At 43.9% G+C, this 24,760-nt stretch overlaps 1 protein-coding gene across 1 annotated transcript; it reads left to right on the top strand.

The window, feature by feature from the left end:
• Positions 1-262: 262 nt before the first annotated feature.
• si:ch211-202p1.5 (uncharacterized protein LOC103909337 homolog) lies at positions 263-24,297 on the top strand. The gene is made up of 4 exons (XM_051919658.1): positions 263-510; positions 12,350-12,470; positions 17,524-17,652; positions 24,228-24,297. Exons 1-4 carry the CDS (start codon positions 450-452, stop codon positions 24,295-24,297), a joined length of 381 nt encoding a protein of 126 aa, XP_051775618.1. The 5' UTR covers positions 263-449.
• The last annotated feature ends 463 nt before the right edge of the window (positions 24,298-24,760 follow it).

Below are 24,760 nucleotides of genomic sequence, written 5' to 3'. Positions count from 1 at the left end.
GCGGTGTTCCCAATAGAGAGGCAGCATTTGAAAAACAATTGTGTTATGAATTCCACAAAAAATGCATAAATTTCAGGTTCTTTCTCATCCACTGTGGGGGCTATTAAGACACTTTTGTGCTGGCACACAGCCCAAAATAAACTGCCCTGAGGTGTTTTAAAAAACCGAAGACGTCTTCTCACTGAAATCTCTTTCCTGGGGATTGGAAGGCGTTCCTGTCGCGCAATTTCAGCGCTCTGCAAACTGCAGGCATTTGGGATTGCATGTCTGGCAGAGTTAAAAGGGAGGAGTGGCATGAGTGGAATATCAAAGGTACGTCGGCCCCCCAGCTTTCCATACGCTGAGACAAAGGCATCAGCCTACTCCTTCCTGCTCCTACCTGCACCGGCAGATCGGACACATTGAAAAGGGTTTTAACTGACCCAGAAAGATCAGGGGCTGTGGAGCAAATGGCCTTCTCCAGTTTGTACTTCTTGACTGTGACACTTGTGCTAATGATGGAGAGAAAAGGTAGAAATTTATTTCATTTTTGTTCCTTATAACTTGCTTAATGTGCTTTTCTTTCTTGCAATGTGAATGACTAGCTAGTTCTGGTTATAAATCTCAGAAAAACCAATATTGTAATCAGTTATCATTAAATGATGTGTCATATTTCACCTGTGTTACATTGTGGGATGAGAGGTCAGTATGATATGATGGGGTTGGGTGGCTGTAAGAAGACCGGAGTTCGCCTCGTGCGTCCTCCCTGCATGGGCTTTGCATGCCCTCCCGGTGTCTGCGTGGGTTTCCTCCCACAGTCCAAAGACATGCATGTTAGGTGAATTGGAGACACTAAACTGGCCCGTGTGGGTCTTGGGGGTGTGTGAGTGTGCAGTACGCCCTGCGATGGACTGATGCCCCTGTACAGGATTTGTACACCACACCATTTACTAGAAAGTGCCCAAACCTGAATGATCAATGGTGCTATTTTAACAGTCGCTTTGCACCCCAAAACCCAGTGGATCTGATTTGCGTTAAAACCACTCTAAAGATTGGGGGACTCAGGAATACAGAATCATTCCAAAGCCAGAACAAAGGAATAGATAGATAGATAGATAGATAGATAGATAGATAGATAGATAGATAGATAGATAGATAGATAGATAGATAGATAGATAGATAGATAGATACTTTATTAATCCCAATGGGAAATTCACAAAGGAATAGCTTTTGGTCTAGAATGGGGCAGAGTACGGTGAATTCAGGAAAAACATGGACCCCTTCCATTTCTGTACTGTTTATGGTGCTGAAGATACAATTTAAAATTGTCAGCTTTGCCATTTATTACCCATCAGTCTAGACTCAATGACACATAATGAGAACATGCTTTCAGGAAGGTTTAGAAACTTATTAAAAATTAAAAACTGAAGTCTCTCATTCGTGAATATCATTAGAGCCTAAATTCAGTTCTTTGTAGAAGGCCCTTTGGCAGCTTCGAGTTTTCTTGGGTGAGTCTCCACAAGCTTTGCATACCTGGATTTGGGCAGTTTATCCAATTCTTCCTGGTAGATCCTCTCAAGTGCCATTGGACTGTATGGGAAACTGCCATCTTCAGGTCTCTCTATGGGGTCTAATTGGAGTCTGGACTCAGGGAAACAAAGAGACTTTTAGTCTCATTAGACCAAGACTGAAGCTTTTTTTCCAGCTCACTTTAGAGTCTCCTATGTGAATTCTGGCAAACTCTAAGGGTTTGTTCCAGCCTTGTGCCCTATACTAGATGGGATAGGCTCCAGCACCCCACACAACCCTGGTCATGATGAAGTGGATTAGAAAATGACATGACATGCCATAATAAAATATCTTTAAAACACAAATAAAGTCTCCTACTGTTATAATTTTGTGAGTGTTCAAGTTAGGAATGGATGCAGATACGTTTTGGATGAAGCCTCTCAAGTTAGAAATGGATGCAAATACGTTTTGGATGAAGTCTGTCATCCACATTGGGTGCATAGATACTTATCAAACTCTCTTAACAATTAAATAAATTACTCATAACCATCACATATTGCCCTTCAGGATCTGAAACTCCATCTGATACTACAAATGAAATTGTTCTATGAATTAAGATTCCCACACCTCTAGTTTTCTTTGTATAGCTGGAGTGGAATATTTGGCCAGTCCAGTCTCTTTGCAACCAGAACTAACCCTTGCTGATTAAACGAGTCTCCTGTAAAAATACTATCTTGGCATTTAGACATGTTAGGTGAGAGAATACTTCCTTCCTCTTTAATTAATGGTTGAGACCTTTGACATTCCAGCTCACAAAGTTCACTGCTTGGTCATAGAGACATTGCTTCTGAACTTTTACAGTCATTTTATAATCTTAAATTAAAGTTGTACATTATTACATATGACAGCGTTAATCTTAATTTTCAATATTGCCAGGTGTTCTGGCTGTGAAGCCTATTGTTGTGTTGGCGCTTACAATTGTGGGGATGAAAAGGATAGATCAGAAATAGAAATAGAAATGGAAATGGAATATCTTTGTGAGCAGAAATGTGCAACTCTGACGTGGAGTATCATAAAATCTTTAAACTGGATTTTGCAAATTTAGTGTGTTGACCATTTTATTACAAATACTAGTCCTTTAATTTTAAAATGAATGCAACTCCTTTTACACCAAACAACATTATAACATTCTCTTAGATTGAAAAATCAATCAATATTTATGTAGCCAACTAGAATCCATCCTACTCCACATAGTGTCGGGGAAAAGTCAACTCAGAGGCACGTAGGGGTGAAACAGAAGTTTATTTTCTTTCCCTTTCCAGAAACAACAACACAAAAAGAGGACAGGGTGTCACGCAAAAAACAGCTTCTGTCCTGTGCCCCTACAGCAGGGGTGGGCAACGTCAGTCCTGGAGGGCCGCAGTGGCTGCAGGCTTCTGTTCCCACCCAGTTCCTTAATGCGAAGTCAGTTATTGCTCAAGTGACATTTTTGATGCTTCGTTTTAGTGATATCATTTGTTAACGTTTCCCCACCCTTAATTGCTTTTTTCAATCATAAACAGCTTCATTCACTGTTTTAATGGCTCCTTATTAGCCGGAAGATACAAATGCCAGCAGCTCTACTTCTAGCTTGTTTCCACTTACATCTGTGTGTTTTCATCAGGCACTGTTTGGATTAATGTCAGTAAATGTAAAGTATTACACATTGGAAGTAAAAATGTTAGGTTTGAATACACAATGGGCGGTCGGAAAATCAAGAGTACACCTTATGAGAAGGATTTAGGAGTCATAGTGGACTCTAAGCTATCGACTTCCCGACAGTGTTCAGAAGCCATTAAGAAGGCTAACAGAATGTTAGGATATATAGCACGATGTGTGGAGTACAAGTCCAAGGAGGTTCTGCTCAACCTTTATAACACACTGGTGAGGCCTCATCTTGAGTACAGTGTGCAGTTTTGGTCTCCAGGCTACAAAAAGGACATAGCAGCACTAGAAAAGGTCCAGAGAAGAGCGACTAGGCTGATTCCAGGGCTACAGGGGTTGAATTATGAGGAAAGATTAAAAGAGCTGAGCCTTTACAGTTTAAGCAAAAGAAGATTAAGAGGTGACATGATTGAAGTGTTTAAAATTATGAAGGGAATTACTGCAGTGGATCGAGACTGTTATTTTAAAATGAGTTCAGCAAGAACACGGGAACACAGTTGGAAACTTGTTAAGGGTAAATTTCGTACAAACATTAGGAAGTTTTTCTTTACACAAAGAACGATAGAAACTTGGAATAAGCTACCAAGTAGTGTGATAGACAGTAAGACGTTAGGGTCTTTCAAACCTCGACTTGATGTTTTCTTGGAAAAAATAAGTGGAGAGGACTGGCGAGCTTTGTTGGGCTGAATGGCCTGTTCTCGTCTAGAGTGTTCTAATGTTCTAATAAAACACTTAAGAGAAAAATGTGACACACTGAAAATGATCCATTTTAGACTTCAAATCATTTTGATCATATCCTTGGAAAGGAAAAAAAAAATCTACACTATAAGAACCTTACATTGGGCAGACTAACAAGCCATAAAATTAAATAAGGTCTGAGACTGGCAAGGGTTGGTTTCTAATTAAGTAATTGGATTGGAATGAAAACCAGTAGCCACTGCGGCCCTCCAGGACTCACGCTACCCACCCCTGCCCTACAGCATCCATCGTGTTTCTCTCTCTCCTTTTTTAATAACACAATAAAGCTATTACATATAGAACTCTTTACAATATATGATTTACATTTTAATAATAACACAATAAACCAATTACATATAGAACTATTTACAATATATTATTTACATTTTATCAGGAAAAACTATTTATAATATACATAGATGTACACAATAAAAATAGTCTGACCTTATATATTCTTAACAAAGAATAGAGTAGAATACCTTTCCACAAATAGAAAAAAAGAGGACAGGATGTCACACAAACAGCTTTTCTCCTATGCCTATTAAATAATAAATTGATTATAAATTATAATAAACATGACTACTTATACGAAATAAATAAAATAAGACTTAAAATAAAATTAAAATCCAAAATATAAACATGGCCTTATTGTACAGCACAACAAATTACATTAAAACACTGTGTCACCACGCTAGAAAAATAACAGCTTTTTCTTATTTTTTAAAAGTAAACCTACATACACTTAGAGGAAAAAACACGACTTAATACACACTCAGATGTTTCCAAATAATATACATGACAAATAAAAATAAAATAAAATTAGAAAGGGTTTGGGGAGAGCAGAAAATATGACTCTAGAGCATCCACCATGCTTCTGGTGGCTTAACAGAGACACCCGGTGCATGTGGTTTGTGGGGTATAACGTTAATTAGCACCTGTACTACAACATACGATTGGTATGCTACTGCCTACATACAAGAACAATGGATTTTGGGGAAATTCATAAATTAAACTAAAAAAAAAAATTAAAAGACAGACCACACTTGGCTCCATTTATATAGTGCCTTTTATACTGGTGTCCTCTCAAACTAATTCAGGAAACAATTCAATGTTTTTCAGCACTTTTAATGATAAGCCAACACCCTCATTAAAGCATTCAATGTTTGCGTAACACTTTTCACGATAACACAGAGTCTTTACAGTGTATTTCATGACTGGCTCTTGGTTGCTACTGATGCTGCTAAGTAAGATAGGCTCTGTTTCCATTAACGGATACAGGAGATGGACAGACAGATGGACAGATGGATTTGTTAGCACTGTTTCAAAGTAGTGGACAAGCGTGATCCATCTTTGAAGCGTCTTTCATAGAAACCACCATCACAAGGCTCTTTAAATAGCAGTCACTATAACAGATGGCAACTAAACTACTTGATTCATACAGTGCATTTTCTACTCGGCACTTTTATGAAGTTTTAGAGACAGTGCACTGCTAAAAACTCTTGGAGGACTGGGGGTCTACATCAATGGCTACACGGATGATCTAAAGAAGAAGGGCCAGAATCTATAACATTGTGATGGCCATTGTAATTTTCTGTCACATCAAGAGAGGATCACCAAGCCAACAAGCTAATGAACAGGGCAGGCTCAGTTATGGAAAGTCTGCTGGTCCTGCTGGAGGTAGTAGTGGAGAAGAGAATGAAAACAAAACTGAGAGCCATTATGAACGATGCTGCACATCCTCTCTCTGACACCAACACTGCGGACTTTCAGCCAACGAAATGTTTAGCAGGCATGTGTCAATAAACGCGACTCCTTCATACGTGCTACATCACACCTGTATAACGACTCATGGTGACTGTGAAGGTGTTTTTTTTTTTTTTTTTTTCCCTCTTTTAGTAATTATTAGCTGTCCCCCGTGGCTCTGCTCACGTAGTAGTGAAACAGGACAGTGAGGAGGGCCCCACCCGGCTCCCTACTCTTGACATCACACTTCCCCCTCCTCTCGGCCTGTAGCCTCTGTCTCGGTTTAGCGCGAATATATCGCTACTGCAAGCGAACCGTGATTCTTAGCACGATGAGAGAAGTCGCAAAATCAACCGGAATGTTCAAGCAAATTCTAGAAATAAACCCGATCTAAATCCATTAAGCAGTTCTCTCATTTGCTAGCTAAGCGGATGTAAGATATGCCCAGAGGCTGGCACGTGAGTAAGGAGGGCCCTGCCCCACTCCCCTCAGCCCGCTGCATGTCTCTCGGATTCACTCGAATAAATCGGTACCGCAAGCGAACTATGAAACATAGCACAATGAGAGAAGTCGCAAAATCAACCAGAATGTTCAATCAAATTATAGAAAAAAAAACGATCTAAATCTGTTAAGTAGTTATCTTGTGAAAAGTAGACAGAGAGACAGATGTTGGATTTTATATATATACAGTGGTACCTCGGGTCACGACCATAATTCGTTCTGAAACTTTGGACACAACCCAAACGTAATTTCCCCATAAGATTGTATGTAAATACAATTAATCCATTCCAGACCGTACAAACTGTATGTAAATATATATATTTTTAAGCACAGAAATAGTTAATTATACCATAGAATGCACAGTGTAATAGTAAGCACTGAGAAAACCTTGAAAAACAGAGAAAGCTAACATTGTAAGAGTTGGCGCTAGACCATTACGAACCGCTCGCTGTAAACACTTTTTTTATGAGTTTTAAGCACAGGGAAAAAAATAAATGCTACTTCTCTTGCAAAACTTTTCACACCATCCTCTACTTGCTTAAAATTCCTCACCTTCGCCACTTGAAGAAGGATTTTATTTTAAGCAAATCGCCATGAATCTTCCTGGCTTTCTCGCATATGATCGCCTCGCTTACGATATCTCCTGCAAGTTGCTTCTCGTTCGACCACACTAGCAACAGTATTTCCACCTCTTCCCACACTTGAGGCCTCTGCTTGGTTAACACTGTAACTCCTTTGAAACATCAGCTGCTTTGTTACGCCCTGAATACGCAAACAAAAGAAAATGGGAAACGGAGAATGGGAAATCATTAGCGTGTACGAACGTGCATAGGGAAACTGGCCGCCAGTGTTTTTGTTCGCCACCAGAGCATGTGGTCGTGAACAGATGCAAAATTTTGGCAAACTTTTTGATCGTAACCCGATTTGTACGTATTCGGAAACGTTCATGACCAGAGGTTCTGCTGTATGTACTTGAGAGTATGGCTTGTTATTTATTTATTTATGTATTTAGCTTCTATGAAAAGCCAAATTTCCCCATTGTTATATCTCAGTCCTGGCTGGGGTTCAAGGTCTTGTTTTGTGTCCTTTTTGTTCAATTTTGAGTCATTGAGGTATGTTAATGTTTCTTTTTGTTATTATTATCACCTGCTTTATTTTCTATGCTTGTGCTGTGTTCCATGTGGTATGTGGGTGGTCCCCCAAGAGGCGGGGCCACCTGCCAATCACCACCAGAAACTGCCCTCCACCATATAAATCCAGAGGGTTCTTCCACAGTTTCTGGTGGTTCATTTTGAATTCAGAAGGGTGAGTTTTTATTGTTTTATTATTTTATTTTTTTGCTGTTCCTTTTGGATTTCTGGCCTTCCGCTCTCTTTTTTTTTGTACCTTGCTTTGGATTGTCTGTTTTGGAACTTTGTACACCTTGGATTGCCTTTGCCAGCAACTCCTTTATGGCTTTTTGAGCTCTTCGGTGTAATGGAGCTTTTGTGAGAGTAGTCTTTTGATTTAATAAAGATCCCTCATTTGCCATTATATCTGGTCAGGGCTTGATGGGAAATCCACCCTCAGTGGGCAGTTTTGGAAGTAAACATTCTCAATTGTAACAGACATTTTTCATTCTTCACCCTTTGGTGAAGACTAGATCCCCAGTAAAGAATCAAAAATCCAAAATAACATCATATTCATAATCACAGGTTAGGTCAAGTGAGGTTGGGGAGCATGCACTGGTATTGTGCGTTGCCGCACCCACCACACGACGAAACAGCTCAGGATCCTAGTTGACAACACCCCCAGGCAGACACGCAGTCCAGTCCCACCCTCTGGAAATGACCCTCTATCTGCTACAGCCAGGTGTTATGTGGGCATTCCCTTGGCCTGGTCCAGGTGCTCTGGTTCTCAACAATGAGGGTCCTGCGAGCCAGATCACTATCGGGTGATCGCACGACATGACCGTAGTGCCACAACCGACCCCACAATGCAGGTGATGTGCCTCATTTGGGACTCCATGAGAAACACAAAGTCAAACCAGCAGTACCCAAGGATTCTCCGAAGAGACACACTACCAAAGGAGTCCAGTCTTCATCTCAGGTCACTGGATAACGTCCATGTTTCGCAACCATATACCGTGTTTCCCCAAAAGTAAGATCTAGCAGTAATTTTTGAAGCAACACTAATATAAGCCCTCCCCCGAAAATAAGACCTACTGCTAATCCACCGTTTTTGCATCTGTCCTGAGAGCTGCCGTATTTAGCCTAGAAGCTGCCCTGATTACAAGGTAAGGCGTTTTTACAAGTAGTTAAAAGAGTAAACGTTGTCTTTTGTCCAGCATAACATTGGATAAATATGGTACACTCAAGCCGTTATAAGAAAGTGGGTAGATTTAATGTTTCCACGTGTTTTGCGAGGTGCCCAAAGAGGTCTGCTAGTCTGGGATTCTGCTAACACTCACCGCGCTAAAGACATGAAGAACTTCCTTAAAGAGAGAAGAATACAGTAGATCAGATAATGATTCCTGCAGGAATGATAGCCTATCTCCAGACACTTGACATTGCAATAAACAAGCCATTCAAGGACCATTTGCAAATAGAAGTCAATGATTACAGTGAAAACAGAATGGATAGAAATCAGCAGGGGAACTTTGTGAAGCCTAAGCTGCAAGAAGTGGTGACTTGGGTGAAGAATTCATGGGATAAAATCACTGAAAGCTGTGTTGCCAATGCACTACGAGCAGGTTATCTGGACAAGATGTGTTCATTTAAGGAGAGCAGTATTGCTGCACAGGAGAGATTGGGGCCATTAATTCTAAAGGAATTAGAGTCAAAAGAAATCCAGGAAGGAATTGCAGGTTCAGATGTGGAGAGTTATGATGATATTCTAGAAGAAGATGACATGATTGTCCATCCATCCATCCATTTTCCAACCCACTGAATCCGAACACAGGGTCACGGGGGTCTGCCGGAGCCAATCCCAGCCAACACAGGGCACAAGGCAGGAAACAATCCCGGGCAGGGTGCCAACCCACCGCAGGACACACACAAACACACCCACACACCAAGCACACACTAGGGCCAATTTAGAATCGCCAATCCACCTAACCTGCATGTCTTTGGACTGTGGGAGGAAACCGGAGCGCCCGGAGGAAACCCACGCAGACACGGGGAGAACATGCAAACTCCACACAGGGAGGACCCGGGAATCGAACCCAGGTCCCCAGATCTCCCAACTGTGAGGCAGCAGCGCTACCCACTGCTGTATTTGAATAAATGTAGAAGCAGTTAACATACCTTGGAGTAAGTTGTTCTGTGCTTGCCTGCCGTGGCGGGGGAGGTGTGTGCTCTGGGGGCTCCATCCAGCACGGCGCTATTGCGGATTCTTTTGGGTACCCCCTCGTACAATAGTTTGTAGAACATGAATACCGTACATGTTGATTTGATTGTTGAACAGGCGTTAACGTACCAGTAGTTTGTACCGTATAATTGTTGAATAGGAATAAATGTAATTTACTTTTTTGAACTTCAATAAAAATAAGACCGGGTCTGATCCCCAGCCAGATACGACACTGCCCCCTCGCCAGCGAAGACTCATCGGGCGGACTGGCCCGTCCCGCGAGGGCAGGTACCCAACGAAGTGGGTCCTACGGCTCGTCCAGGGCCCGGTCCTGCAATATAGATAGAAAAGGGGGCAGAGACGCTGCCTGGACACCATCTCCTGGCGTCCCTCTGTGCTGCGCACTGGCAGCGCTCCCCCCGTCGATCGCCACCCCCTTCTCGGGTTCCATTCTCCTTTTGTAGGGACCACTCGCACTCCATGTGTCAACACTGACTTTGGGGCTTCCCTCTACACCCGCAGAGGCTGACCGTCTCCGCACGTGAGCTCACGTTTCACTCTGTGGGATGACCCGGCTTCATTCCTCGGGCCCTCCCCTTTCTTCTGGGGTGCCCTGATGGTTTGAGTCTCCCTACGGGAAAGGTAGAGACCCCTCGCCATCTGCACCCGTGTGGATCGACTTACAGCTGATGCTGGCACCGGCGGTAGTGCACTAGGACCCACGGCACTCATCAGCCAGCGTCTAGGCACCACCCCTTCCAGGCGATCAGTCCTTCTCGTCGCCTCCACTATCGGAACCGCGGCTACTTGTTCACTGGAACTGCACGATACCGGGAAACATTCACTCGCTTTTCCTTTTACATTTATGGCGCAAGTCCTACTCACCTGCGTCACCACGATCCTTCGGCCAGAGATTCCGCCGCTGCGTTGCTCCACCCCCTGACATGACACGATCGCCGTCCTCTTCAGCTCGACTAAATAGTCATGAAGGTTGTGCATTACCTGTAATACAGACTCGATGGACTGAAGGGAATCTTCCGGCTCACGGCGAGTCACAGGCACAAAGGGAACGTTAGCTGGTGAAGGACTTACAGGTTCGTCGGTCCTAATCGCTGGCTGCGCTCCCTGGAGCTCTCTTCCGGGTTTCCACTGTCCCTCCCCTTGCTCAGGATGGACGTTCCTTGGTCCCGCCTCTATCCAATCATCGGCAGGCATGCAAGGCACACCGTCCAATCCCTTGCCTGTCGCGGGAATGGACTTCCGGTCAGCCGCCATCTTCTCCCTTTTCCCAAGGGGTTGACGAGACCCTCTGCCGTGGCCTCTTGAGACGCTGCGGAACCTCCCTTCCTTCTAGCGTCGCTGCCCCGGCCTCATTGTGCAGATCGACACAGCCTGGCCGGCGACGCGGACCCAGGCAGCCCCCACCTGCAATACAGACACCAGCCGCGGCACAGCCAACCCTCTCGAGCCAACTGTTGCCGCACTGGCTCTTAATGTCCCCAGCCTTCTTCTCCCTTAACCCCCATCCTGTCTGTTTTCTTATTTCTCCTTCTGCACTCGCACTTCTCTTATTTTATGTGGGGACGTGGCACAGGTGTGCCGATTAGCAGTGCAATTATGGACATGGGTGACTCCACACACTTGTGCGAAAGTGCAGAAACACCTGAGCTGCATCATGCCAGGGAACCACTCCCGCCATGCTACCACGCTGGCTCCTTAAGCCCCGAGTGCGGCGAATATTTATTTAAAAAGGCAATCAGCCACGGACCTCACTTTACCACAGTCTCCTTAACTTCAGGTTGCCTTTTTCGGAATGCCCTTTTTGTTACATTTTGCCTTTTCCCTCTTTTGTTCTCTTTATTTATAAAGTTTCTTTGGTTGCCTGTATATATCTAGCCAGAGGTTTATAGTCATCCTCTTCCTTGAAGGGCATTTTCATGTATTTGGAACATTTAAAAGCCATTTCATCTATTCTGAGCCTGTGCAGGCCATTGGAATCAGGCCGCCTGGGGTGAGGCCTACCCTTAGGCAGGCAGACTGTTACGTTGTGGGTTGAAATTATGTTTATGTTTTTATTGTTTTGTTTATGCTATTATTTTTCATGTATTTTTTTTTTTGTTATAATTGTATCCTGTCTCTTTACATGTACTGATGCTCTGCGTTCTTTGTGAGTGCAACCCCAAAAGATGGAACCCCCCCTGACATCGCCACTCCTGGGTCCTCCATCGAGCTATTTAATAAACTAAGTGCAATCGCCTACGTGTGGGAATCGTTTGATGTTTAAAGAGTTTCTAAGTTTTGTGTTTTCTATATTGGATTTCTATTCTGTTTATGGATTCTGGTGTTTGGGTTTCATATTTGGACTTTATCTGCTTTGGGGATCGCCTTTTAGGTAACTCCTTTGTGCATCCTTTTTTGCTCTTTTGAGCTTCACTTTGTATTTTTTGTGAATTGTATTATTTTTATGATAATGTTTCTATGCTTGCTCTACACATACAACCTGAAGGATGGTGATTACTCTTCTCCTTGTGGAGCTTCCGTTATAAATTTTGAAATCTTTCTAGTTATTTTGACAGATCCTCGACTTTGGGGCCTGGCTGAAGTTGATGTTTCCTCTGATGGGCACACCCGGTAGGTTTGTAATCCGCTTCCCAGCTTATTTTGGAGGTCTCATTCCCATTTTGTTTTGGAGATCATTCCAGTTCATAACAAAGCTCCTGGTCTGGTTTGGGGGTCTTCTTGGAAGTCTTTTATCCTTGTTGTCCTGTTTGGCTCGTCATTTTCACAACGGATCCTGAGGGCTCCCTGCCGATCACAATGCACTAAACGTCATTTTCTTTCATTTCAGGTCATGCAGAAATGAATCCTCAAGCCACGTTTAGGGAAAAACGGTGCACATGTGAAGTCCTTGAAGACAAAGAGTGTGTCTATTTCTGCCATGTAGGAGTGGTCTGGGTCAACACACCAGGGTATGCAATACATTTCAGTGACCATTTACTTTATTGGCCCATTTGGGGTTTTGGGTGGTTTGACGGTGCCATCTGCCTTCCACATTCAATAACCGTTATCATCTTTATGATGTTACATTATTGCATTGTCTCAAATTTAGTTAACAAGATCTTTGTTTTATATGTTTGTACAGTCTGTGAAGCCATAAAATTTGTACAGCTAGAAGTATGCCAAGATTTAGGGTATGTCTGCGGACCACTCTCCGGGCTCATGTAAAAGATGCAATACCACTCCGGGCCAAAAGGGGGCACTCGCAGCAGCCTTCTCCTCATCTTTTCCCTCCGCAGCTGCGAGAAGACGTCCAGTGAGGGCAATTGACTCCTCCCCCTTTCATGTCTTCTGGCCTTAATGCCCGATGTTGCCACACAGAGAGAGGCAGTCAGTTCTGACTCGGCTGAGCCCAAGGACGGAGCTCCGAAAACCCTAACAGCCACTTGCCAGAAAGGATTGGGTTATTTGTTTGCTATTTATTTGTTACTGAGGCATTGAATAGCTGGTCCTGTTTGTTTAATTTATTGGACTATATTAAACAGGGATGACCGGTTTGGCTACCACAGATGCCAGAAACCTGATAAAAATGTACTCTGGAGTGGCCACTTTTTTAGGTACACTTGTCAGTTAAGTCAAATGCCCCCTCTTCCACACAGCCAATCATGTGGCATCCATAGACAGAATGTGTTGTTTTTCACAGCACATTTGCTTGACTCACCTGTGACCTTAATTGCTGAAATTTAACTTGAAAATTTGCAGTGCAACTACCTTAGACAGACTTTTTTTCCAGCACTTCATGATGTTTAATGAAGGCCAGTGTGACATCACAGAGCTGTAACAGCCAAAGCTAGATGGGGACCTCACTACCCGATCTGTGCTACCTTCCTGATTTACATCAGGCGTTCTGTAAGCGTATTTCACATCATACTTTACAGCAGTGCCTGATCTGCTTCCTGCTTGCGTCAATAATTAATAACGCATACACTCATATGTGATGTCCCTGTCTTATAAGAGTTCCAGTTGGAATTACACTCCACATATGTTTAAAAAAGAAAACACAGTATTTTCATTTCAAGGGGACATTAGATAGATAGATAGATAGATAGATAGATAGATAGATAGATAGATAGATAGATAGATAGATAGATAGATAGATAGCGTAGTTGGCAGGATTTGATAGATAGATAGATAGATAGATAGATAGATAGATAGATAGATAGATAGATAGATAGATAGATAGATAGATAGATAGCGTAGTTGGCTGGATTTGATAGATAGATAGATAGATAGATAGATAGATAGATAGATAGATAGATAGATAGATAGATAGATAGATAGATAGATAGATAGATAGCGTAGTTGGCAGGATTTGATAGATAGATAGATAGATAGATAGATAGATAGATAGATAGATAGATAGATAGATAGATAGATAGATAGATAGATAGCGTAGTTGGCTGGATTTGATAGATAGATAGATAGATAGATAGATAGATAGATAGATAGATAGATAGATAGATAGATAGATAGATAGATAGATAGCGTAGTTGGCTGGATTTGATAGATAGATAGATAGATAGATAGATAGATAGATAGATAGATAGATAGATAGATAGATAGATAGATAGATAGATAGATACTATATAATAGATTTGAACATTTTTGTCCCAGGAAAAATTTGGCTTTTGACAGAAGCCCTTTGAATAAACAAAGAAATAAAATAAATTAATTAATAAATGAATGAGTAAATAAATGTATCCATATTACTAACCGAGAATGCTAAACCGGATGATGGACGCAGGCACATCCGGCAATGGGCCGTAGCTGCAAAAAGACGTACTGCGCAGGCGCAAAAAGAGTCCGCGAGAGTCGGCTGAGGAGCCGAGAAAGGCGGACAAAAGAGGGCGAGAGAGGCGGATGAGGGGCCGCGAGAGGCGGACAAGACCACAGAAAAAAGGAGTGAGCACAGGAAAAATGGAGAAATGAGGCGCAAAGAGCACCGAAAAAAGGAAAAGGCACATAAAAAAGTATTCAAACGCAAGCAAAGCACGAAACACATTGCACACGAAACTAGACCCAAAACAAAAAAAAAAAAAAAAAAAGAGGATCGCGCACAACAGCAAGGCACCCCCCCCCCACAGGCACCGGACGGGACACACACCAAGAGGGGGATTCAACAAGCCCATAGAACACAAGAAAAAGAACACAAAACCACCCCACAGACCCTACAAGCAAGGGACGGGACACACACAAAGAGGGGGATTCAACAAGACACAGGAACACAAACAGAAAGAAGACGCTCGCGCGACAACAATCCTCAACCCCCCCCCCCAAACACACACACACACATCCATAAGAAGTGACACCCAAAGCCACATATTCTAAAGTGAACATCAACACCTTCACACTAGACAGCATAGGTGTCAGCATTGGTGGATCTCCTTACAATAAAGCACTATTGACCGTTCAACTGCAGAAAAGGAAACATATTAACAGTGACTGCGATCCTCCTTATTACTTATCCATATTTCGCATGCTGAGAAAGAAACAAGTCATGAATACACGGTCACGGGTACAAAACGAAAAGGAAAGGATAACAGGAACAAACACACGAACACGAAAGAAACAACAAAATAGACGGCTATGCAGCATAGGTGGATCTCATTACAATAAGGCACTATTAACCGTTCAACCGCAGAAAAGGCTCCATATTAACAGTGAGTGCAATACTCCTTATTACTTATCCATATTTCTAAAAGAAAAAATGTCTCGACTCCAAAAACGCAAAGCTCAACTAAAGCTTCTAACTAACGATGTACCTAAAAGTAAAAACTTTATGAACTGCATTAGATCCTACAATAGTTCATTTGCTTTTGCATATACCGGAGTAAATATCAGGCCACCAAAAGGCAATGGCCCATACTGCTTTCGCATATGTGCACAGATACTGCATCGCATTGGAACAGTGCACCCTGAAACAAATCAACAACGCAAATATGCACAAATCTACATCCTGGATCCACATGACGCAAACTATCAATCAAAGTGCTGCATCGCAACAGGCACGGATTCAAAACGAAACACCTCCCGTCTCAGACATACGTTAATGGCAGCGAAGGATACAACGGGCTTCTCACACAGCACAGGCAAATCGATTACAGCTCCAAAACAACACGTCCCAAATACTAGACATGCAACAACGCGCCTCTCAAACGGCACAAGGAAAACATACACCAGGTAAATTAATTCGGATTAATGAATGTCATTTGCAATCATTGTCATTCAGTTCACTTCCCTGAAGAAACAACTGGCAATACAAGTTATACATTTACACGTTGTTGTCAAAAGGGTCAAATTAGACTGCCTTCTTTACATTCATATACTGAATATCTACAGAAGCTTATAACTGACGATGTACCTGAAAGTGAAATCTTTATCAACTACATTAGATCCTACAAATCGGTATTCACTATGAACATTAACGGTGGCACTGCACGTGACATCCGTCTTGAAAAAATGTTGTTTATTGATGAATGTTCAATGGCATGAAGTCACTTACTCAACACCATTCATAAACTTCTACAAACGTTTATGAATAATAATATTCGATTTGGAGGAAAGGTACTTTTATGAGGAAGAGATTTTAGACAGTGATTAGCTATTCTTCCAGATGCCATGCACTCAGCTATTGTTCAGTGCACCTTAAAATACGCAGACAATTGGCATTGCTTTCAAAAGATACAGTTAGTAAAAAAGATACGATGTCCAGAACCAGATCATAACAATTGCTTATTACAACTGAGAGATGGTACACTCACCAATACAGATGGACTTCAGCCACATATTATTACAATTCCTCAAGCCTTTATCTGCGACGACTTAGTTACAGAGACATTTGGAACAGCAATCTCATTAGACCAAATGCCCCTTTTAACACAACACACTATATTATGTCCAAAAAATATTAATGTGGAAAACATAAATACCCAAGTCATTCCATTACTTCCTGGAGAGACACAACTCTTTCTAAGCTCTGACAAACTTGACTCTGATCACAACAATAACCATCTTAAATGACCTTACAAGTTCTGAGCTGGAATTACCTTTTACACTTAAACGGCGTGTACAAAGAAATTTTCAAATAAACTTTTACACTGTGCCACACACTTTATTGTTTGCTTTCTATTTGCATCATCTACACCGTCACACTATTCTATATCTCATTCATACATCACGCTCTTTGTCATTCCCAACACCAGGGGTTGGCGAGCGAAGCGAGCAGGGGGGCGGAGCCCCCTAGTATAAAAATAAATAAAAAGAAAATTAAAAAGAAAGAAAAACATTTGATTTGACAGTCCTAGTCCCAGTGCGGCGCTATATAGACATACTGCTATTGGTATGAAGAAGCCCCCATAGTGTTTCTTGGCGCACTTCTGCTGAATAATTTGTTGGCTGAAAGTCCTCGGTGTTAGCGGTCCCAGAGTGGGTGTGCACCATTGTTCTTAATGTTTGATTCTCTCCACCACTACTAACTCCAGGGGTCCAGAGTGTATCCCATAACTCAGCCTGCCCTTTTAATTGGCTTGTTGATTCGGTGGGCCACTCATGCAGTGATGTTACCAGCCCAGTGCAGCACAGAGTAGAAAATTGCACTGACCATCCCAAAAGTTGTAGAAAATCCCACAATAAAGGAATGTCATCTTCTAATGTAAAGAGCCTGCTCTGCCCTTTCTTCTTCAGTACTCCCTGAATGGTGACCGGGCATGGAGGCTCTTTGGTGTACTGAAAGTCAATAAGCAGTTCCTTGGTTCTGCTGACAGAGACAGAGCTGTCATTAGAGGATTTGTCTTTTTTTATAACATATATCTTGCCACATACAGTAATTGATTTATTTAGGAAAATATTGCTTGCAGTTGCTGCATTCTTCAAAAAGTCACCCAATCACAAAAGCTGTAAGAGATCAAACATTACTGGAACAGCCATCTGATTTCTTCCTTTTTTTTTCTGTTTCTTGATTTTTAGAAAAGTTGTTCCTTATGGGGTGGGCAGTTACCCACAACGACTTAAAAGAGATGCCACTAGGTGCCTTTGTACCACCAGTGACGACACAAAATGCCTGAATTTCTGCATCCCTTCAGTTTCCAAGGAGCAGTATGTATTTACTTCAAAATACGTGTGAACATTAATTGTGGATATTACAAAAAATGATCACATTAAAGTTAGTGATAGTATGGTGATAATACATACATATCTGTTCTTTCCACACCTTGATTCTGTGCCACTTTCAAACATCATTTCTGTCAAGTGCAGAGTCTGGTGGAAGTCACACTTACAGGTGTTCATCAAGAAGTGACGCTAATTACCATATTTATTGTTATAAGCCAGAACTTAAACTTGAAGATATTTGCAGTATTGTGCAATAACATTAAAGCAATATTATATTATATTATATTATATTATATTACATTATATTATATTATATTATATTATATTATATTATATTATATTATATTATATTCATCTCAATAAAAGGATAAATGTCTGTGTGTCCATCCAATTGCTATGTCTCTGTCATTCCAAAAGATGGTGCATCACTAATATTAACACTGCCTTTACAAATGGCATATAACAGAGACATATGCATTACATTTGTCATTGCAACAGATGGCACATCACAAACAGTAACTCTTCTTTTACAGTCTAATACCAAATGGAGATAGATAGATAGATAGATAGATAGATAGATAGATAGATAGATAGATAGATAGATAGATAGATAGATAGATAGATAGATAGATAGATAGATAGATAGATAGATCCATCCATCCATTGTCTCCCGCTTATCCGAGGTCGGGTCGCGGGGGCAGCAGCTTGAGCAGAGATGCCCAGACTTCCCTCTCCCCGGCCACTTCTTCTAGCTCTTCCGAGAGAATCCCAAGGCGTTCCCAGGCCAGTCGAGAGACATAGTCCCTCCAGCGTGTCCTGGGTCTTCCCCGGGGCCTCCTCCCGGTTGGACGTGCCCGGAACACCTCACCAGGGAGGCGTCCAGGAGGCATCCTGATCAGATGCCCGAGCCACCTCATCTGACTCCTCTCGATGCGGAGGAGCAGCGGCTCTACTCTGAGCCCCTCCCGGATGACTGAGCTTCTCACCCTATCTTTAAGGGAAAGCCCAGACACCCTGCGGAGGAAGCTCATTTCAGCCGCTTGTATTCGCGATCTCGTTCTTTCGGTCACTACCCATAGTTCATGACCATAGGTGAGGGTAGGAACATAGATCGACTGGTAAATTGAGAGCTTTGCCTTATGGCTCAGCTCCTTTTTCACCACGACAGACCAATGCAGCGCCCGCATTACTGCGGATGCCGCACCGATCCGCCTGTCGATCTCACGCTCCATTCTTCCCTCACTCGTGAACAAGATCCCGAGATACTTGAACTCCTCCACTTGAAGCAGGATCTCGCTACCAACCCTGAGAGGGCACTCCACCCTTTTCCGGCTGAGGACCATGGTCTCGGATTTGGAGGTGCTGATTCTCATTCCAGCCGCTTCACACTCGGCTGCGAACCGATCCAGAGAGAGCTGAAGATCACGGCCTGATGAAGCAAACAGGACAACATCATCTGCAAAAAGCAGTGACCCAATCCTGAGCCCACCAAACCGGACCCCCTCAACACCCTGGCTGCGCCTAGAAATTCTGTCCATAAAAGTTATGAACAGAATCGGTGACAAAGGGCAGCCCTGGTGGAGTCCAACTCTCACTGGAAACGGGTTCGACTTACTGCCGGCAATGCGGACCAAGCTCTGGCACTGATCGTACAGTGACCGAACAGCCCTTATCAGGGGGGCCGGTACCCCATACTCTCGGAGTACCCCCCACAGGATTCCCCGAGGGACACGGTCGAATGCCTTTTCCAAGTCCACAAAACACATGTAGACTGGTTGGGCAAACTCCCATGCACCCTCCAGGACCCTGCTAAGGGTATAGAGCTGGTCCACTGTTCCGCGACCAGGATGAAAACCACACTGTTCCTCCTGAATCCGAGGCTCGACTATCCGACGGACCCTCCTCTCCAGGACCCCTGAATAAACTTTTCCAGGGAGGCTGAGGAGTGTGATCCCTCTGTAGTTGGAACACACCCTCCGGTCCCCCTTCTTAAAGAGGGGGACCACCACCCCAGTCTGCCAATCCAGAGGCACTGTCCCTGATGTCCATGCGATGTTGCAGAGGCGTGTCAACCAAGACAGTCCTACAACATCCAGAGCCTTGAGGAACTCCGGGCGTATCTCATCCACCCCCGGGGCCCTGCCACCAAGGAGTTTTTTGACCACCTCGGTGACCTCAGTCCCAGAGAAGGGGGAGCCCACCTCTGAGTCCCCAGGCTCTGCTTCCTCATTGGAAGGCATGTTAATGGGATTGAGGAGGTCTTCGAAGTACTCCCCCCCACCGACCCACAACGTCCCGAGTCGAGGTCAGCAGCACACCATCCCCACCATATACAGTGTTGACACTGCACTGCTTCCCCTTCCTGAGACGCCGGATGGTGGACCAGAATCTCCTCGAAGCCGTCCGAAAGTCGTTCTCCATGGCCTCCCCAAACTCCTCCCATGCCCGAGTTTTTGCCTCAGCAACCACCAAAGCCGCATTCCGCTTGGCCTGCCGGTACCTATCAGCTGCCTCCAGGGTCCCACAGGACAAAAGGGTCCTGTAGGACTCCTTCTTCAGCTTGACGGCATCCTTCACCACCGGTGTCCACCAACGGGTTCGGGGATTGCCGCCACGACAGGCACCGACCACCTTACGGCCACAGCTCCGGTCAGCCGCCTCAACAATAGAGGCACGGAACATGGCCCATTCGGACTCGATGTCCCCCACCTCCCTCGGGACATGGTCGAAGTTCTGCCGGAGGTGGGAGTTGAAGCTACTTCTGACAGGGGGCTCTGCCAGACTGTTCCCAGCAGACCCTCACAACACGTTTGGGCCTACCACGCCTGACCGGCATCCTCCCCCACCATCGAAGCCAACTCACCACCAGGTGGTGATCAGTTGACAGCTCCGCCCCTCTCTTCACCCAGAGTGTCCAAGACATGTGGCCGCAAGTCCGACGACACGACCACAAAGTCGATCATCGAACTCAGGCCTAGGGTGTCCTGGTGCCAAGTGCACATATGAACACCCCTATGCTTGAACATGGTGTTCGTTATGGACAATCCGTGACGAGCACAGAAGTCCAATAACAAAACACCGCTCGGGTTCAGATCAGGGGGGCCATTCCTCCCAATCACGCCCTTCCAGGTCTCACTGTCATTGCCCACGTGAGCATTGAAGTCTCCCAGCAGAATGAGGGAGTCCCCAGAAGGTATGCCCTCTAGCACCCCCTCCAGGGACTCCAAAAAGGGTGGGTACTCCGAACTGCTGTTCGGTGCATATGCACAAACAACAGTTAGGACCCGTCCCCCCACCCGAATGCGAAGGGAGGCTACCCTCTCGTCCACCGGGGTAAACCCCAATGTACAGGCTCCAAGTCGGGGGGCAATAAGTATACCCACACCTGCTCGGCGCCTCTCACCGGGGGCAACTCCAGAGTGGTACAGAGTCCAGCCCCTCTCAAGGAGATTGGTTCCAGAGTCCAAGCTGTGCGTCGAGGTGAGTCCGACTATATCTAGCCGGAACCTCTCAACTTCGCACACTAGCTCAGGCTCCTTCCCCTTCAGAGAGGTGACATTCCACGTCCCAAGAGCCAGCTTCTGTAGCCGAGGATCGGACCGCCAAGGTCCCCGCCTTCGGCCACCACCCAACTCACACTGCACCCGACCTCCTTGGCCCCTCCCATAGGTGGTGAGCCCATGGGAAGTAGATAGATAGATAGATAGGAAAAGGTGCTATATGATAGATAGATAGATAGATAGATAGATAGATAGATAGATAGATAGATAGATAGATAGATAGATAGATAGATAGATAGATAGACACTACATTGTCCTCTATAACGTAGAGTGGATAGAGTAGTTATTATATCCACCTCAATTAGAGGATTTGTGTCTGTGTGTCCATCCAATTGCTGTATCTCTTTTATTCCTACAGATGACACATCATTAATATTAACACTGCCTTTACAAATGGCATACAGTATAACAGAGACATATACATTGCATTTGTCATTCCAACAGATGGTACATCACAAACAGTAACTCTGCTTTTACAATCTAATACCAAATGGAATATAATAGACATTTTTATTGTATCTGTGATTTCAACAGATGGAGCATCACAAACTTTAACACTGCTTTTACGAATCGTATACCAAATGGCATATAACATGGACATGTGCATTGTATTGGTCGTTCCAACAGATGGCGCATCACCAACATTTGTAGTACTAATGAATTTCAGTGCAGCAAATGGTTGCGATGCACCATCTGTTGGAATGACTAATCCAATGCATTTTACAAAATACATTCCAATGGATAGTGCACTGCCATTGTTAATTATGAGATGTACGATGCTTACTTAGATTTCATCCTGCCTCAAATGGGTAGCACAGATAGTATAATGTAATGTAATGTAATATAATCTATATATATAATTCACTAAGCCGCCAGCGAGCAAGACACCCATGCGAGCACACAGGACGGAGCCACGCCCACCAAATGGGATAGGACGACAACTGACAGAGCCACGCCCACCAACTCGGACGCGACAACTCACAAAACACGGCGTCATTCGCGTTCGTCACTAATATAGTCCACATGCACCTCTGAGCCATGTTGACTTTTCATTATTCTTTTCGGTTTCGGCTGCATTTCTATATATAATCCACCAAGTCGTCCGACCATGGGATACGAATGACAGAGCACTGCCCAACAACTCTAAGAGCATGGGACGAGAACTCCTGCCCGCCTGACTGTTACCAGTGTTCACCGCAATATACTGGAGTGTAAAACCATCACAACTGCTAACTCACAAACTGCAACAATTCACCAAACACCGCATCAGACGCTTTCTATATCTAAGAAGATATATAAATACTCATTATTCCTTGGCACGCATCCACCCACGCTCTCAAGGCATTCACAGTGCCTGCTCATGTGCCCGGATGCAACAACTCACCACACACAAAACTCACCGGACACGGAGAGGATTGACAGATTGATAGCTCTTTCTCGATTCTGTGGGTGGTGTTGCATGGTCGTTCTTAGTTGGTGGAGCGATTTGTTTTTCAGCCACGTGAGATTGAGCATTATAAGGTCTGTTATGCCCTTGGATGTCCGGTACTGCACGCGTGCTATACTGAATGGATCAACGTGTGTCTACCCGGCGCCGACAGGCGTGGGTAAGCCATTGCACCCCATTCGTGATGGAGACCGGGGCTTGCAATTGTTCCCCACGAACGAGGAATTCCCAGTAAGTGCGGGTCATACGCTCGCACTGATTACGTCCCTGCCCTTTGTACACACCCCCCCCACCTCGCTACTACCATGGTCAGGTGACTTGGTGGATTATATATAGAAAAGCAGCCGGAACCGCAAAGAACAATGAATGGCTGCTGGCCGGGACAGAGGGGGCGGAATGAGCGTCCTTCCCCTCTCCCCTCTCTGGATGGTGGAGGCGCGATGGCGGTCCTCCAGTTCCTCCAGTCATGTATGTTGGTTTGTAGCGTGCATTGTTGTGTTAAAATCGCTGTATGCGGCGTGTAAAACAGTTTTTCGAGGGGTATCCCATAGTATTACAGTTGGTGGGCAGGTTTCTGTTAGTTGCTCTTGCGAGCTGGCACATGACCAGGCACTGTGTATGCTTCGAGAGCGAGGGTGGACGCGACAGGACCATCTAAGAAGATTCATGTTTGTTGCGGATGTGAATCGCTGTATGCAGCATGTAAAACAATTTGTTTGTCGTGGATGTGAATCGCTGTATGCAGCGTGTAAAACAGTTTGCGAGGGGTATCCTATGGTCTTAGCAGTGTCTATGCTTCAATGTGAATCGCTGTATGCAGCGTGTAAAACAATTTGTTTGTCGTGGATGTGAATCGCTGTATGCAGCGTGTAAAACAGTTTGTGAGGGGTATTCCATGGTCTTAGCAGTGTCTATGCTTCGATGTGAATCGCTGTATGCAGCGTGTAAAACAGTTTGCGAGGGGTATCCTATGGTCTTAGCAGTGTCTATGCTTCAATGTGAATCGCTGTATGCAGCGTGTAAAACAATTTGTTTGTCGTGGATGTGAATCGCTGTATGCAGCGTGTAAAACAGTTTGTGAGGGGTATCCTATGGTCTTAGCAGTGTCTATGCTTCGATGTGAATCGCTGTATGCAGCGTGTAAAACAGTTTGTGAGGGGTATTCCATGGTCTTAGCAGTGTCTATGCTTCGATGTGAATCGCTGTATGCAGTGTGTAAAACGCTGTATTGTATGTTGCCCTCTCCAGAGTTCCATCTTTTCATTCACCTACAGTCGTACCCTCAAAACCAACCCCATTTGGACAACTGTGTCTTTCAGGAAGTGTTCACCCATCAATACATAATTATGCGGCGTATGCTACACCGCGGGTTGGCTAGTATAGTATAATAGAACTAGCTGTGCTACCTATCTAAGATGGGTTGAAATCAAAGTAATTGTAGACCATCCTTCTGCTGTTGTGACATTTTGAATTGAAATGACTCAAGAATAAATGCTTTCCTGTCTGTGCTGGGCCATGAAAATCTGATTTTTTATGTTTTCTGTTTTTTACAGTTACAAAGGAAAACGCAGCAATCTTTTTCAGAAGATTAATAAAGATAAAAATAAGCAACAAGAATCATGAAAACTCCTGAAAATGAGCACAGGGGACCAGAGACTCAAGCTGATGTGTTCTCTTTGTTTTATTGGTGAAAACAGAAGTGCAAAGGAAGAAATATCTTTACTCGCTATTTAGTTTTAGAAAAAATCTGCCTTTTCTTATGCTAGGAAACTTAAATATCTTAGAGCACACCTGATATACAGAAAAAGGTGAAAATCCAGCAGTTCATCTCTAAAAGTGGCTTTTATTAACATCCTTTTCTTGAGGTGGAAGAAAATGAAATGAGATTAATACAGCATGTCACAATTTAAAAAACGTACTGCTCCGCCGTCTTGGGGATGTAAAGGATAATGTTTGGTACCGTCGGCGTCACAGGTGTTTGTGTTCACTCAGGGTGATTCATTGCCTCATTAGTGAAGTTGGAAGATACCTGGGCTTACGTCTACACTTTGGAGAACCTCAGCACCTGCTGATGTCTGTGAATGGC

This window comes from Erpetoichthys calabaricus, chromosome 15 (assembly GCF_900747795.2).
Source record: "Erpetoichthys calabaricus chromosome 15, fErpCal1.3, whole genome shotgun sequence".
NCBI lineage: Eukaryota > Metazoa > Chordata > Cladistia > Polypteriformes > Polypteridae > Erpetoichthys > Erpetoichthys calabaricus.
Note: the sequence above shows the minus strand (reverse complement) of the source record. Positions and strands in the feature narration are given on the sequence as shown.

What these genes read in the sequence shown, in the direction of transcription:
- si:ch211-202p1.5 (XM_051919658.1), top strand. Translation starts at nt 450, where the DNA reads ATGGCCTTCTCCAGTTTGTACTTCTTGACTGTGACACTTGTGCTAATG. An exon ending in GTCTGGGTCAACACACCAGG is followed by an intron (nt 12,471 to 17,523) that starts GTATGCAATACA and finishes CTTGATTTTTAG; the next exon opens with AAAAGTTGTTCCTTATGGGG. An exon ending in CCTTCAGTTTCCAAGGAGCA is followed by an intron (nt 17,653 to 24,227) that starts GTATGTATTTAC and finishes TGTTTTTTACAG; the next exon opens with TTACAAAGGAAAACGCAGCA.